This window comes from Saccostrea cucullata, unplaced genomic scaffold (genome assembly GCF_032062105.1).
Source record: "Saccostrea cucullata isolate Sc308-1 unplaced genomic scaffold, CSIRO_AGI_Scuc_v1 ctg2393, whole genome shotgun sequence".
NCBI classification, from domain to species: domain Eukaryota; kingdom Metazoa; phylum Mollusca; class Bivalvia; order Ostreida; family Ostreidae; genus Saccostrea; species Saccostrea cuccullata.
Genome location: NW_026936055.1, coordinates 1637 through 16800, shown reverse-complemented (window position 1 = coordinate 16800; position 15164 = coordinate 1637). Strand labels below are relative to the sequence as shown.

Here is a 15164-nt window from a genome sequence, read left to right as displayed (position 1 = left end):
TTTAATGAGGAAATTTTCTTTTATTTCTTATTTTGCGAGTCTCCGGCGCCTTTAAATAACTGGAACCTGTGACTAGGGGAAGGAAAACCCCAACAGAAAACCACCGGTCCTCCGGGTCCAGGGGGTTTTGCATAGGGTTAGCAGCCCTTTCATGTAAAAACTCACATTGCTACAGAAACCAGAGCAACAGAAGAAGAAATCCAACGCTTAACTCAGGGAGAAGCCTCACCTAGAGGCCGTAAGACGCAGACTGGTGAAAGCCATATGGAAACCAGTCAGCCGAAGGTTCTCCTGACGATGAAAGCAGCAACAAGAATAGGAACCTGGAACGTGCGAACCATGTTTGAAACTGGAAAGGCAGCCCAGGTAGCCAGAGAGATGAGGAGATACAACATCCAAATACTTGGAATATGCGAGAGCAGATGGAATGGAAGTGGCATGTCTTCATTGACTAGCGGTGAAAAGATCATATACTCTGGACATGCAGATGAAAATCATGAACACACTGAAGGAGTCGCCATCATGATGTCACCAGCTACTGCCAATGCACTGATTGAATGGGAACCAATCTCATCAAGGATTATGACAGTAAGATTCCACTCCAAAGGAAGGGAAGTAACTGTAATCCAATGTTACCCACCAACAAACACTGCAGATGAAGAAACAAAATAAGATTTTTACACAAAATTGCAGGCAACAGTGGACAAGACACCAAGGCGAGATATGAAAATCTTGATGGGTGACATGAATGCCAAGATAGGTTCAGACAATTCCGGGAAAGAACTCATCATGGGTACCCAGGCACTTGGAAACATGAACGAGAATGGAGAGCTGTTCACAGATTTTTGCGCTTTCAACGACCTTGTGATAGGAGGAAGTGTCTACCAGCACAAAAACATCCACAAAGAGACTTGGATTTCCCCTGATGGAAAAACCAAGAACCAGATAGACTTCATAACTATCTCAAGGAGGTGGAGACGCAGCCTCCTTGATACAAGATCAAGAAGGGGGGCCGATGTAGCTTCAGACTACCACCTAGTACAAGGCACTATAAAAGTCAAGTTGAAAGCCTTCAAGGACAACTGTGACAGACCACACATCAAGTTTAACACCCAGAGACTTCAGGAAAAGGGCACAAGAGACACCCTTAGCATTTCACTGAAAAACAGATTTGAGGTCCTAAACAATGTCTGTCAAGAAACTCCACTAGAAGAACACTGGAACTTCATCAAAGACAAATCGAACGAAACACGTGAAGAGATCCTAGGGAAAAGAGAAAAGGGAGACAAGGAATGGCTTTCAGGAGATACATGGAAACTGGTGGATGAAAAAAAAACTTCTCAAACAGCAAATTATAAGATGCGAGGAGGAACAAAAGAAGCAAGAATTGAAAGACAGACAGACTATTCCAAACAATGAAGTAAAGAAAAGTGCAAGGAGAGATAAAAGACACTTTTATAATGAACTAGCTACAGAAGCTGAGGAGGCAGCAGAGAAAAGAGACTTCTGTACCATGTACAAAATCACAAGATCCCTGGCTGGGAAAAGACCACCACAGACCAAGCCAGTAAAAGACAAGGAAGGCAACGCGATAACAAAGGAAGAAGACCAGAGAATGCGCTGGGCATAACATTTCAGAGAACTCCTAAATCGACCAGCACCAGAAACAACACCAAACATACCACCAGGAGACTCTGAACTAGCAGTGATCACTGCCCCTCCCACAAGGGCTAAGACTATCAAGGCTCTGAAGAAACTAAAGAGTGGAAAAGCAGCTGGGCCTGATGGAATCCCTCGATAAGCCCTTAAAGCAGACACAAAGACCTCAGCAGACATGTTACTACCCCTCCTGCAGAAGATATGGTCAGAGGGAAAGGTACCAGCTGATTGGAAAAAATGACATCTAGTGAAGCTACCCAAGAAAGGAGACTTGGGACAATGCAAGAACTGGCGTGGCATCATGCTCCTCTCTGTCCCAAGCAAGATCCTAACAAGAATAATACTGGAAAGGCTCAAAGATGCTATAGAAGAACGACTCCGTCCTGAACAGGCAGGCTTTAGAAAGGACAAGTCCTGTACAGACCAGATCGCCACTCTACGTATAATAATCGAACAGTCACTGGAGTGGCAGTCAACACTGTATCTTAACTTCATAGACTTTGAAAAGGCCTTTGATAGTGTTGATAGAAAAGTCATCTGGAAACTACTACAGCATTATGGAAGGCCTCCTACCTTTATCAACCTGATACAACAATTGTATGACGAGGCAACATGCCAAGTCATCCACAATGGGAAGCTTACTGAAGCGTTTAAGGTACAGACTGGGGTTAGACAAGGCTGCCTGCTGTCACCAATGATTTTTCTAGTGGTAGTGGACTAGATCATGCGGGAGACAACGAAAAATAGTAAGACAGGAGTCCAGTGGACTCTCACTCAGTGTTTGGAAGACCTTGACTTTGCAGACGATCTATGCCTCATATCCCAGAAGTATGAGCATATGCAGCTCAAGACAAATAGGCTTGCAAAAGAAGCAGCAAAGACAGGTCTAAAGGTGAACATCGAAAAGACAGAGGTGATGAGGCTTCACAACAAACAGCAAACGCCAGTTACACTTGGAGAGCACAACCTTAAAGATGTAGACTCCTTTACATACTTAGACAGCATTGTCACAGCCACTGATGGAACAGATGAAGACATAAAAGCTAGAATTAATAAAGCCAGACACATCTTCACCACCCTCAAGCCTGTGTGGAGTTCAACAGCACTATCCACACACATAAAACTCCGCATCTACAACACCAATGTTAAGTCTGTGCTCCTCTACGGGTCTGAAACATGGAGAGTCACCAACACCACCTCCAACAAACTACAAACCTTCGCTAACAGATGTCTGCTCCACATATTAAACATCAGATGGCCAGAAACTATAAGCAACAAGAACCGGTGGGAAAAAAACAAACCAAGACCCAATCACTAAACAAATAGCCCACAGAAAGTGGCGATGGATTGGACATACCCTCCGAAAACCACCAGGAGACATTACACGCCACTCACTAGAGTGGAACCCACAGGGCAAACGGCGAGTTGGGCGTCCCAGGAAAACTTGGCGAAGGTCATGTGAAGAGGAGATCAGGCAATGTGGACATACCTGGGAACAACTAAAAAGAGCTGCCTAGAATAGAGTGCGGTGGAGAACTGTTGCTGAGGCCCTATGTTCCACCAGGAATTAAAAGGAACCATGATCTTATTTTGCGGGAAATACTGATTTAACAGGAAAGATATTTACACTTGAAAAATTAAAGCATTTTTATCTGAATCAAATAAAAATCATTTCTTTTTTTTAAAATTATTAAAAACCTGAGGTTCTATCACAATGTAGTATCAGTCCTGGCGTATCTAAAATTTCTAATCACATCTGGAGTACATAAAGTATTGAATTCACTATTTGTGTTTGAATTTTCCTCAACTAAAAAGATGAGGATATTTTGTTACGCAGATACGTATATGTTGATTAACTTAAGGAAATCTATGCTAATGTTTGATTTAAATTAAAATTTCACATCAAGTTTTCTACACATAATAACGATAATGTTTTGGTGAATACAAATATTACGATTTCCATCCACAGATTATACAACTTCCTATACACCCCCCCCCCACCGGTAAACAAGAAGAATTTAATTTCTATAAAAATATAGTTAATGAATTCGATAAACTATGTGTAATGCTTTCATTGTGGTACAGTATTTAATGTTTGACGATTTAATGTCAACGCCGCAGAAATCTACCCAAGTCAAGATTAATAAATAAAGTATACCGACTGTCAATCATAAAAAAGTGATTAAGCTATTGATGAGCTACATGCGTTGACAGATGTATACAAAATGTACATCGCAAAGTTTCCTGCATTCATAACAGTGAAGAAAATGTTTTTCTAGTTTAATGACTTCTATTTCTAACTTTTTAATAAATTATCAGGAAAATACCCCCAACCCCCTCATCAACACTATATGTACATATTTATTTATTTAAGTACACTGCTTTGCGTAAGTTTATAGATTGTCAGCATTATACATACATGTACTTAATTGATTAATAGCTGGTAAAAACAAAAGAGCTTTTCAAAAAGCTAAACAACAAACTTCTGCAGTTAACTTGCATACACCTATCAGGTTTTATAAGTTTTTAGTTTATCTTGATTTGTATTTCGTCATCTAATTCTTACTGACATTAGCCCTATCATGTATAATTTCAACCAGATACTTGGTTTTCTCAATTAAATTCGACTTTGTTGCTGTTCGGAGTTTCTGAAGAAAACTGAGGTTCTGGTTGATCGATATTAGAAAGACATTCCAAAACAAAGAAAATAATAAATACATGCTGCAAAGCTATAATGTCATGCGATAAGGAACATTTGCTGGAAAATTGCAGTAATTGCTATAAAATGAATATTTAATTTATTTTAATTTCCCGTTTTATTCTTGAACATTGTTTAGCCGAACCAAAATTACATCATTGAAAGAGTATTTGTCTTGAACAGTGATTAAATAAATAAAATAAATGAAATTTTTTTCTTCATGTATCTTTTATTACTTACTAAAGAAAGGAAAGAAGAAAATGCATACTCTGAAGACCGTAAATTACATTAATGTACGCATTTACCAAAAATTTTGCTAATTTTACATTTTTTAACTACACTAAGATGGATGTCTATATATATGTTTAAAAAAACATTCGGTTAATATATAAATTCGAATACGCATGATTTGGGAAGCACCCGGTAACAATTGTTTCTTTATATTTCTTATTCTTGGCAAGTCTTGGTGCAGTGTCTTTCTAAAATTACATTTAATGGTATTCTCATCCTTCTTTTACAAAACTTTTACCAATTTAAATTAAAAAAGGATATGGAGATAACGTACAGTATTCAGTCTCAAAGTGCATAAAACAATACAAAACAAGAGCAGAGCAAACACGGACCCCCGAAATATCAGAGATCAGGGATCAGGTGCCAAGGAGGAATGGGTATCCCCTCCCGACCGGTCACACCCGCCGTGTGCTCCTTGTCATGATCAGGAAATAACGTAAAAAATCCGTTGTCAATTCAGTGTATAAATAATGGACTAACAATTGGTATGAAAAACGTCAATCAGCATTTGACTTCATGATAAATTGTATTGGCTGATACGGTCATTGATTCGAACATAGAACTTACGAAATGATGACTTTAAACGAGAGTGCTGATATTCTTGTTTCATCAACTTGCTTGTCAATAATTTACCTCGTTTTAGAAATTGTTCATACGTAGAGCATGCTCTTGCGTATCGAATCAACTGAGATATATATACTCAGTAAATGCATATCCAATAAAGAAATATCTATTGAAAGCTTTTCAGATGAGATGAAAAATATTGTTAATAAAAAAAAATTGAGATATATATTTTCTTGGTATATATTTTCTTCATTTGATCAATTATTAATCTAAATGCTTATATTGCTTTGGCAAAAACAGCTTTTTGTGTATCTTTATTCTGCTTTACTGTACTTCTACTGTTAAATCGATTTTCTGATATTCATTTTATCCACAATAATCACAATTGAAACATATTTTTAAGAATCAGATATCTTTTTAGCTTTCAACATCAGTATACTAGTAATGTATTTGAACTAGTTCTAACATTTATTTTAAAAAGATAATTATTTAATTATTTAATGTTATTAAAAATTGACGATTTTTTAATGGTTACATAGTTGTTTGTTTCAATCTGTATTTCAGTCTTGCACTTCAACAATATGACAACATACATACAGTGTTACGTTTTACCTTTGTAAGTTAATTACATGTTAAACTCAGTGAAAATAAATGCAGTTTATCTGGCCTGAACTATTTCAGTTGTGATTGAGCTTTATATACTGCTCAGCGTTAAAATTCATCATTGAAAATCTCGCTTTAATTTCTTTATATTTTTATCTATTTTTCTTTTTCATGTTTAAACATAAAGTACAATTTTGTTTCATTTGCAAATAAGATACCCCTGTGTTTAAATTTACTGTCAATAAATGTAATGTAAAATTGTTTAAACATCTAAAAAAAAACCTCACTAAGCGATTCAAAATTTTTATAAAAATAACTTAAAACATGTTCTGCTATTGACAATTCATTTTAGAAAACATTGTATCGCTATTATATGTTATGGTTAATACTAGTATTCGGTTTATATTCATAATAAATTTTGTGTGTCAAATATTATTTATTCTCACGATATGCTAAATGGTATAAACACTGGGTATACTATGTATATGTTCCTAATTTACATGTATGATTCAAACAAGTAAAAGTTTTATCACAAAAACGTAGGTTTCCTCATAAAAATAAGTAAATAATTGTATCTCTCAAACAGAATGAAACAACATGTTTTTCTCACATTCAGGCAATGCATAGAATTCCTTATTATATCTTTATACAGTAAAACATACCGGTTACATCTAACAAGCGTTTTTTAAAATCTTTTATTATTTATTTATGACACTAACGTATTTTTTTTTTAATTCTAATGAAACAGTTCAAAATTCCCTATTAAATCTACGCCCTTCCCTCCCACTCTGAATATGCACCTCGGCTCTAATATTTTCATTTATCAAATTTAATAAATTTATCTTTAAATTTACCAATTACCATGTTTACGGAAGTGGAGTTCTCTGTCTCGCGAGGCCTCGGTGATAGTGGACTGGTGACTTGCTTTTGATCCGGAGATAATTCATTAATTATTTTGTTTCTGAATATATATATATATCATATCTAATTACTTAGTAAACAAATAAACAACACATCTTTTTTTCTTCCCTGTATTTATACGCCAGTCATATACGATACGAATACATGTAAGTTGACATTTGACTTTTCAGTAGTATTTCAATATAGAGAAATTAACATGCCACAGGAATCACGGAGAAATTAACAAGATTCAATTTTGTAGTGTTAATCATATTAAAAACAATTGGAAATGGAAAAATTATAAAATAAAGAAAGTAAGTCGTAATGACTTACTTTCTTTATTTTATAATATTTCCATTTACATTTGTTAACATTTTGTTACCCCCCCCCCCCTTCGGATATGGACCTTTAAATATCATATATCTACTACATGTCACCAAAATCTGTCAGGATATATCTTGCTCGGTATTGATATTTTTTCTTTAATCGTGGAAATTTATCGACCAGATTGACATTCAACAATATTTTGAGTATACTTCGTCATACGTAAAAAATGATGCAAGATTTGGTAGAAATTCCAAAGAAGAAATAACGAAAGCATTGCGAAAACGACGATATGTTTCATGTTTCGAATGATATAGAATTAAGGAAAAAAGTCAGAGGACTAAAAAAATTGGTAAAATGTTGTGAAAGAAGTCAAAATCGACTCATAAGATTTTAAATTTTGCTATAGATATCCGAAGTGAGTTAGTCATCCATATTCTTTCAAAAGAAATTTATCACTGATTCTATACTGTATATAGCGTTTTGAATATCACTCAGCCATTTTAAGACGTGTACACGATCTCCTTCATTAATCTACACAATCCCAAAACTGTATAATCGATTTCGTTTCTCACCTCTTTCGGCTCCAGTATTTTCTTCAAAATGGTTAATGGCAATCTGTACTTGCACTTCCCATATTCACCTTCACATTCATGATACCAAGTTGATTCTTCTCTGACAATTCTTTTTATACAATCTCTACATAAAGCATGACCACAAATTATCCGTGAGAACATCCCCTTTAAAAAATAACAAAATTAAAAATATATTTTGGGTGATATACTGACAGACTCAATTTTAATTCAATTTTCTAAACCAAAAGTCTCTGTCAAGACTGTAGCTCTACTGGTTTGTACTTATACGAGGGTTGTTCGAAAAGTTCGTGGACAACTGTCATATCTTTTTTATTTGACGTCATATGTTATCCAAATTTGGTAAAAATATTTTGACAATAAATCCAAATGATATGTATTAATTTTGACAAAATATTATGATTGATTAAAAAGTTATCCAGATTTTAAAAATGCAAAAATAGGATCGCGGAGCAGGTCAAATTTTAGTCAGTTACAGACAATACAATAAGTAATGTCGATAGTCATGTTCTCTGTAACATGGAGGGAAAACGAAAAACTACCTAGAAATTCAAATGAAGAATTGTTACATCGATACTTGTACCAAATAATGGTTTTGTATTTTGCTTTGTTGAAAAGAAATAAACTTGAGAAGATAAGTAGTCCTTATTGAAGACGACAAAAACGATGACGTTTTAGAACGTCACGGAGCAGCAGATACCGAAGCAATTTTGTGTTTTTCTCAGAAAAAATCCTGAATAAACTCTAAAAATGTTGAAGGAATTAAGAAAATATGTCACAAGCGAGTTGTGCATGTGTGTACAAATAGTACAAGCAATATTTGAGTGACAGAGACTCTGTATCGGATGAGGATGACCTGTGAAGAAACGGTTTTACTGTAAACATCTGAAAAAAACCTTTAAAATTTGAAACGTAAATGAAAGACAAAGGCGCTTCAGAGTTTATTATCCTGTGAAAGCAGAGTTAGGACTAAAAGAAATTAAAACCTTAACAAAGGAAATTATACACTGAGATCAATTCTTAAAAAATAAATGTCAAGTATTAGAAAAAGAATTGAATGAATGGGCATTGGAATATTCTGTGTGAAATGTAAAGGTATAGTATCTATTATGAATTCTCGACGCTATGTGTTGACGTTACATTGCCGTTTTGTATGCTCCGCGGGTACAAAACATGTTGATTTTAAAATGGAGTAAATTTATTTGTGTTAAATCGAATGGAATGAAACTTCACACATAAACATAACAAATATTTTTATATATTACAATGTGCTTGTTTTAAATTTCCAGTGAATAATATAACGAAGATAGACATCGTCCACGAACTTTTCGAACAACCCTCGTATTAAAGTATGAGAAAAGAAGTCATGACCATCAGACCAAAACAGAAGAAGGGGTAGCATTTTAAAGGAATTTCAAAGACATTTCTATTTTCAGTAACTATGGCAACACCGTTCATCAGAGTCAAAAACCGATTCACTAATTTATGTATCTTAGTGTAATCTACTTGTGTGCCAAGTTATATTGAAATCACACCAAAAACTGTAGAAGGAGTAGCGCTTTAAAGGGAATTTCATAGAAAATAATATTTTTAGTAACCATGGCAACACCATTCATCAAAATCAAAAACTGATGCATTATTTTAGGCCTATGTGTCTTAGTGTAATTTACTTGTGTGCACAGTTATATTGAAATCAGACCAAAACTCTAGAAGGAGTGGTATTTTAAAGGAATGTCACAGCTAGAAAATAATATTTTTTGTAACCATGGCAACACCGTTTATTAAAAATGAAAACATGCGCTAAACCCTGTATCTAAGATAAACCACTTGTGTGTAAATTTATATTGAAATCAGACCAAAACTGAAGGAGTAGCATTTTAAAGGAATTTCACCAAAAAAAATATTTTAGTTATGTAACCTTGGCAACATGTTTATCGAAATTGAAAACCAATGGACTAAATTATGTATCTTAGTGAAGTCTAGTTGTGAACCACGGTAAATTGAAATCAGACAAAACTGTAGGAAGAGTAGCGTTTTGAAAAATTGTTTACAGACAGATGGACAGCTAGACTGACAGACAGACGGACAGCTAGATAGACAGACGGACGGAAGACCTTACTATCGCATAAGCTCTTCTGGTCTCTGACCCGTAGAGCTAAAAATTGCCATAAATAGGGATTTCAATATATTTATTTTCATCGGTCCCGTATCTAGTTGAATTGTTTGAATGCTTCAAAATATATCCTGAAATTAAAACCGTTGGTACTACTTATATCAACACAAAAAGCTTTTCCGTTTCTAGCAATTATATTAATACAGACATCTGTTAGAAGTATATGGGAGCTAGGAAAAACCTCAATCATAAAATTGGTCTTAAAAAATTACTTGGTAAATTATCCAAACAGACCCGTAGCAGATAAAATACTAGCAGGATTTTCATTTGAATTTCTTTTGCATTACTCTGGTCCAAGAAGAACCTACATACATGTAGAAACCCGTAATTACATTTCTGCATACTAGTATTCTCAAGAAATTAGGGTTTAAATAAACAATGAGGTAAAATTAAGGAGAATTGGGGGGCCTTATAAAAATTTGCAGATCTCTTACTTAAGACTTTCACCAATAGGAGTTGTTCCTAAAGGTGATAATGCAGGGTGGCGTCTCATAAATTACTCATCTGTCATTTCCACTTGAAAATAGTCAATCTGTTTATTGATCCAGCAAAATCTACAGTTCATTATCTTCATTCAAGTCAGTCATCCAAATGTTAGCAAAAAGTAGGAAAAGGGGCATACATAGGCAAACTTGACATTAAATCAGCCTTTAGATTGTTAAATATTAATACAGGGGATTTCGACCTGCTAGGGATTAAAATCAATTGCAAATATTCCTAGACAAATATCTTCTTATGGGTTGTTCGGTATCCTGTGAAGTTTTTGAAGAGTTTGCTACATTTTTGCAATGGATCGTTGAACAGAAGGCGAAGGTTTCTACCATTGACCATTATTTAGATGACTTTAATTTTGCTGGTGAAGATTTCATCTGATTTATTTGATTTGGTCCCTTATATTACCTAGACGCACTTGGCGCTTCTCTGACAATTTAACCCCAATGGAAAGAGCAAGAAAACGCATCAATTATTTCATCAAACGTAAGGTTCATGAAGTTGGGGGTTCAGTAATCAAATACCCAGACATATCTGACCAAACCCAATTTTTCTTCAAAATGATGGGGTAGACGTATCTGACCTGGGGAATCAAATATTATTAAATATCGTACAAGGGGGATTGAAAAAAAATGCTAATAACAAAGTCTCCACCTATCCACAACCGAAAGAACATTCATTTGCCTTTGGTTGGGCACGACTGTAAGGTTGCCGCTCTAATCCCCCACCCATTGCCCATATGGTGGCAGAGACCCCAAACGTAAGTGCTCTAGATCTGGGTAAACCGCCACTTACGGTTGAGGTCTTTTGGCGTAACGAGCGGCCCTTACAATATAATTTGTGAAACATAACCTTTGAAACTGACCTTGACCTCTGCACTTTTCAGTGGCAAGGTAATATTGCTTTGATGTGTTGAACTTTGACCTTGAGTTTTGCGCCTCCTAGGATCAAGGTCACCTATACATTTGTTGAACTATGACCTTGAGTCTTGCCACTCCCAGGAGAAACCTATTTGATATGATATGTTGTTAGAGCTTGCTACATGTAGCTGTATGCAGAATTGTGATTTGTGATGTGCATGTTGTCTGTATTCAATATCAGCCGTGCCGTTTATTGCCAATAAACATCATACAACAAACATTTCTTTAATCATTTACAATCTCTGAGATAACAAGCCGTTTCATGTTTCAATGAATAAAATGAAAAAGTTTCACCGGGTAGTTTTTAAAATTTTTATTCAAAATTGCTCAAAAATAGAATTTGAAGTGAAAATTATTTGTATAGAATAATATGAATGGTTTCAGAAGGGTAGCATAGTGAATGCCACAGAAGGTTTACAATTTCTTTATATGCTAGATATAAATTCAAATGAAACTAGAGGTACTGTGAGCAATGAGCTCACTAAATGATACCCCCCGCCTCTCATATGGTTATAATTGATAACAAAGTCTATGTTTTGCTGTGGCCGGGAAACCCAAAATATTCGTCGAATCAAAAAGTAAAATAGGAGGTGTACAATGGCAATATGAAATAAAGATTCTGTGAAAGTTTCATCACATTTCATTTAGTGGTATGAGAGGAGTTGCGGATAAGAGATGGATACCCCAAAGCGTAACAGACGGACGGACGGAATTAACGATTACTATATACCCTCCCGCTTTTCAAGGGTATAATTAGGTCCAAAAATATGTACCAATCCAGGCATCCAATTTTAGTTTGTATCGTCTGTCCTCAAATCGAACAACGTAATCATGACATGATGTCCTTATTTGTGTTTTTGAAGAGAATGCGATCAGCTATACTTTTAAAAGAGCAGTTGGTACATGTATATGTAGAGCATGATAAAAACCTTGTCGTGAATGATGCAAGAATACATCCTCAGTCCCAAAATATCGCATGAAATATAAATACTTTGGCGAAAACTTCGGCTTTTATCTTTCAAGCAACATTTCTGGACACTTAATTAAGGTTATCCTGAAATATGTTTTGAAAAATTTTCTGGATTTTTTATGCCCCCGTAAACGAATATTCGGTGGTATATAAATTTGGTTTGTCCGTCCGTCTATCTGTCTAGCTGTTTGTCTGTCCGCAAAAACTTGAACCTTGCCCAAACTTTTGATTTAGTGGAGCCATGACTTTCATATTTAGTATGTGTATTCCTTGTGACAAGATCTGTCTTTGGGTACCACCAAATTTGACCTTTTGACCTAGACCTTGAAGTTTGACCCATTTTTAGACAAACTGCTACTTTAGTCATATATTTTGAACAGTACATACCCGGACTTCTAGTTTTCATATATGTATTTTATGTGGCAAGACCTTTCATTCAGTACCAACAACTTTGATCTTTTAACCTTGGAGATTTTCATACTTATGAAAAAACTTTAACCTTGGCCATAAATTTTGAACGGTAAGGGCCAGGGCTTTCATACTTCACATATGTAATCCTTTTGAAAAGACCCTTCGTTGGATACCAAGAACTTTGAATTTGACCTTGACCTTGGAGTTGGGCCTACTTTTTAATACAACCTTGAACATAAATTTTGAAGGGTTAGAACTAGAGAATTTCATACTTCAAATATTTAATACTTGTGACAAAACCTTTCATTTGATATCGAAAACCTTGACCCTTTAATCTTGGAGTTTGACCCATTTTTTTACACAAAAAATTCCAAACGTTTACTAAGACCCTCATTTTTAAACGGTAGATACTAGGAATTATCAAAATATCAATTCTTTGTGACAAGACCTTTTATTTGAACCCCAAAATGTTGATCTCTTGACCTTAGATATTTCCGTACTTACGAACAAACTTTAACCTTGGCCATACGTTTTGAACAGTTAGGGCTAGGGCTTTCATACTTAACATATGTAATCCTTGTAACAAGATTTTTCTTTGGATATCAATACTTTTAACCTATTGACCTTGTAGTTTGACCTACTTTTTACAAATTTCAACCTTGGCCTAAACTTTTGAACAGTAAGGGCCAGCACTTTCATACTTCCTAAATATTATCTTTGAGACAAGGCCCCTCCTAAGAAACCAAGAACCTTGACCCTTTGTCCTTGACCCCAGAGTTTGTCCTAATTTTAAAACGTTTACCTTTGAACAGGTGGTGCTAGGGTTTATATTTCACATTTGTATTTCTTGTGAAAAGGCCTTACTTTAGGTACCAACATATTTTATCTGTATTTGAAAAAGCTTAACCTACGCTACGGGGGAATCAGTGTTTCACAAATATATATTGTTTTTATTCATGAATGGAATAAACGTATATTATATGATATACAGTAGAATCATTAATGTTGGTAGGGGACTAATGTTCGTGGATTTCGTGGGTCACCTTATCCACGAAATTACTTCCCCTCGAACGTTTATTGATTCATTAAACCATCATGTTTTCGGGTTACCAACGAAATTAAGTCACCATGAACAAACAGAACTTTGCTTACCCACACATTTTGACCCCCTAGAATTAGACTGATTCCAAAGTATTATATATCAATTTATTAACATGACCATTTTGTACAGTAATATGATTTATATTGCAAATTTAAAATTAATAAAGTTAACTAAATTGTAATATAATTTAATAAAGTTTTTCTATGATGTCAAACATATAATAAGTTTCATTATAAACTACAAAATGCTAATCAAGCCGGAAACAGTTTTGTCACAGGCCGGACACAGTTATGTTACTCTCTCTCTATCACATTCACGTATTTAAATAATTATTCGTTATCCATTTTAGCCCGGGTTCGACATTAATGACGTCGGTTGCTAAACCCAAGTAAACGACAGAGCGTAATTCTTAAAGTCAAGAAAGCGCTTTAGGATTACTTGCATTAACTTTAACGGTTTTAGATGATATTGTAATTATAAAAATCTCATATCACAAAGATCACATGGCTTCTCAGGCGACTATATATCAGACTTTTTGCCCTTTGGTAACAGAAAACCCCTAGAATGTTATGTCGTCCTCTGCCTTGGACGTCGGGTGACATAAAAGTTCTGGGCTTTCCTGTCATCTTGGGGCTAACTTTCTGATATGTCAACCTCGAAGCTATGTAAAATACTCTATGCATACTTTAAAACGGATTTTTTTTTACGATTTTAGTTCACCATTCGGAAAAATACCATAATTCCCTCATTATGTTGTAGATATAATTATGATTATAATATTAGTGTGTTGTTGTTAAAAAATAAATAATTTAACTGACCTTTCCTCGTCGGCATTTGGAACATTGTTCACCCATAAGTGATGTCCGTATGAATACTTCTGTCTATATCAAACGTAAAAAATAAATCATGAATCACACACTTATAATAAGAAAAAATAACCCTCATATAAATAAAAAAATAATTTAAAAACCAGAAGTCTCTGATGAGAATATACCCTACAGGTCTGTAAGTATAACAAATGAAAAGTACAGTACCGACCAGACCCAACCTGACACAAAGCAGTGCCAGAGCAGTCCCACAGCGGTCCCACAGCAGTCCCAGCTGTCCGAGAGAGCAGTTACAGCAGTCCCAGAGGGCGGGGTTTATTAATTTAATGGGCGGAGCTAATTCAGAAATGATATTTTCCAATAAACAATGGAACTATAAAAGGCTGTAGAAATTGCTTCTGTGTAGTATGCCTGGAATCCTTACATGTATGCGAAGGTTATTTATGAACAGTACGCGCATAAAAACAAATTAAAATAAAATTAATTGAAGGAAGAAAGCTTTTACACATACATGTATAAAATTAAACTTAACATGAATATTACACCAGAGTAATCTCTTAATACCTTAAGTAATCACAAATACCCAAAAAATATCGCTGAATCTACAAAGTTATGTAAATTTATCCACAGTTTTTCT

The 15164-nt window shown here is 34.9% G+C and overlaps 1 protein-coding gene across 2 annotated transcripts in view; it reads right to left on the bottom strand.

Moving 5' to 3' along the window:
- Positions 1 to 14577, bottom strand: part of LOC134244689 (titin-like) — a 57760-nt gene extending 43183 nt beyond the window's left edge. For both annotated transcript variants that reach the window (XM_062726947.1, XM_062726948.1), the window contains exons 1-2: positions 14519 to 14577; positions 7615 to 7779 (exon numbers count right to left, since the gene is read on the bottom strand). In XM_062726947.1, the coding sequence (XP_062582931.1) occupies positions 7615 to 7779; positions 14519 to 14554 (201 nt within the window). In that variant the 5' untranslated portion in view covers positions 14555 to 14577. The remainder of the gene's footprint in view (positions 1 to 7614; positions 7780 to 14518) is intronic.
- Between the last annotated feature and the right edge of the window lie 587 nt (positions 14578 to 15164).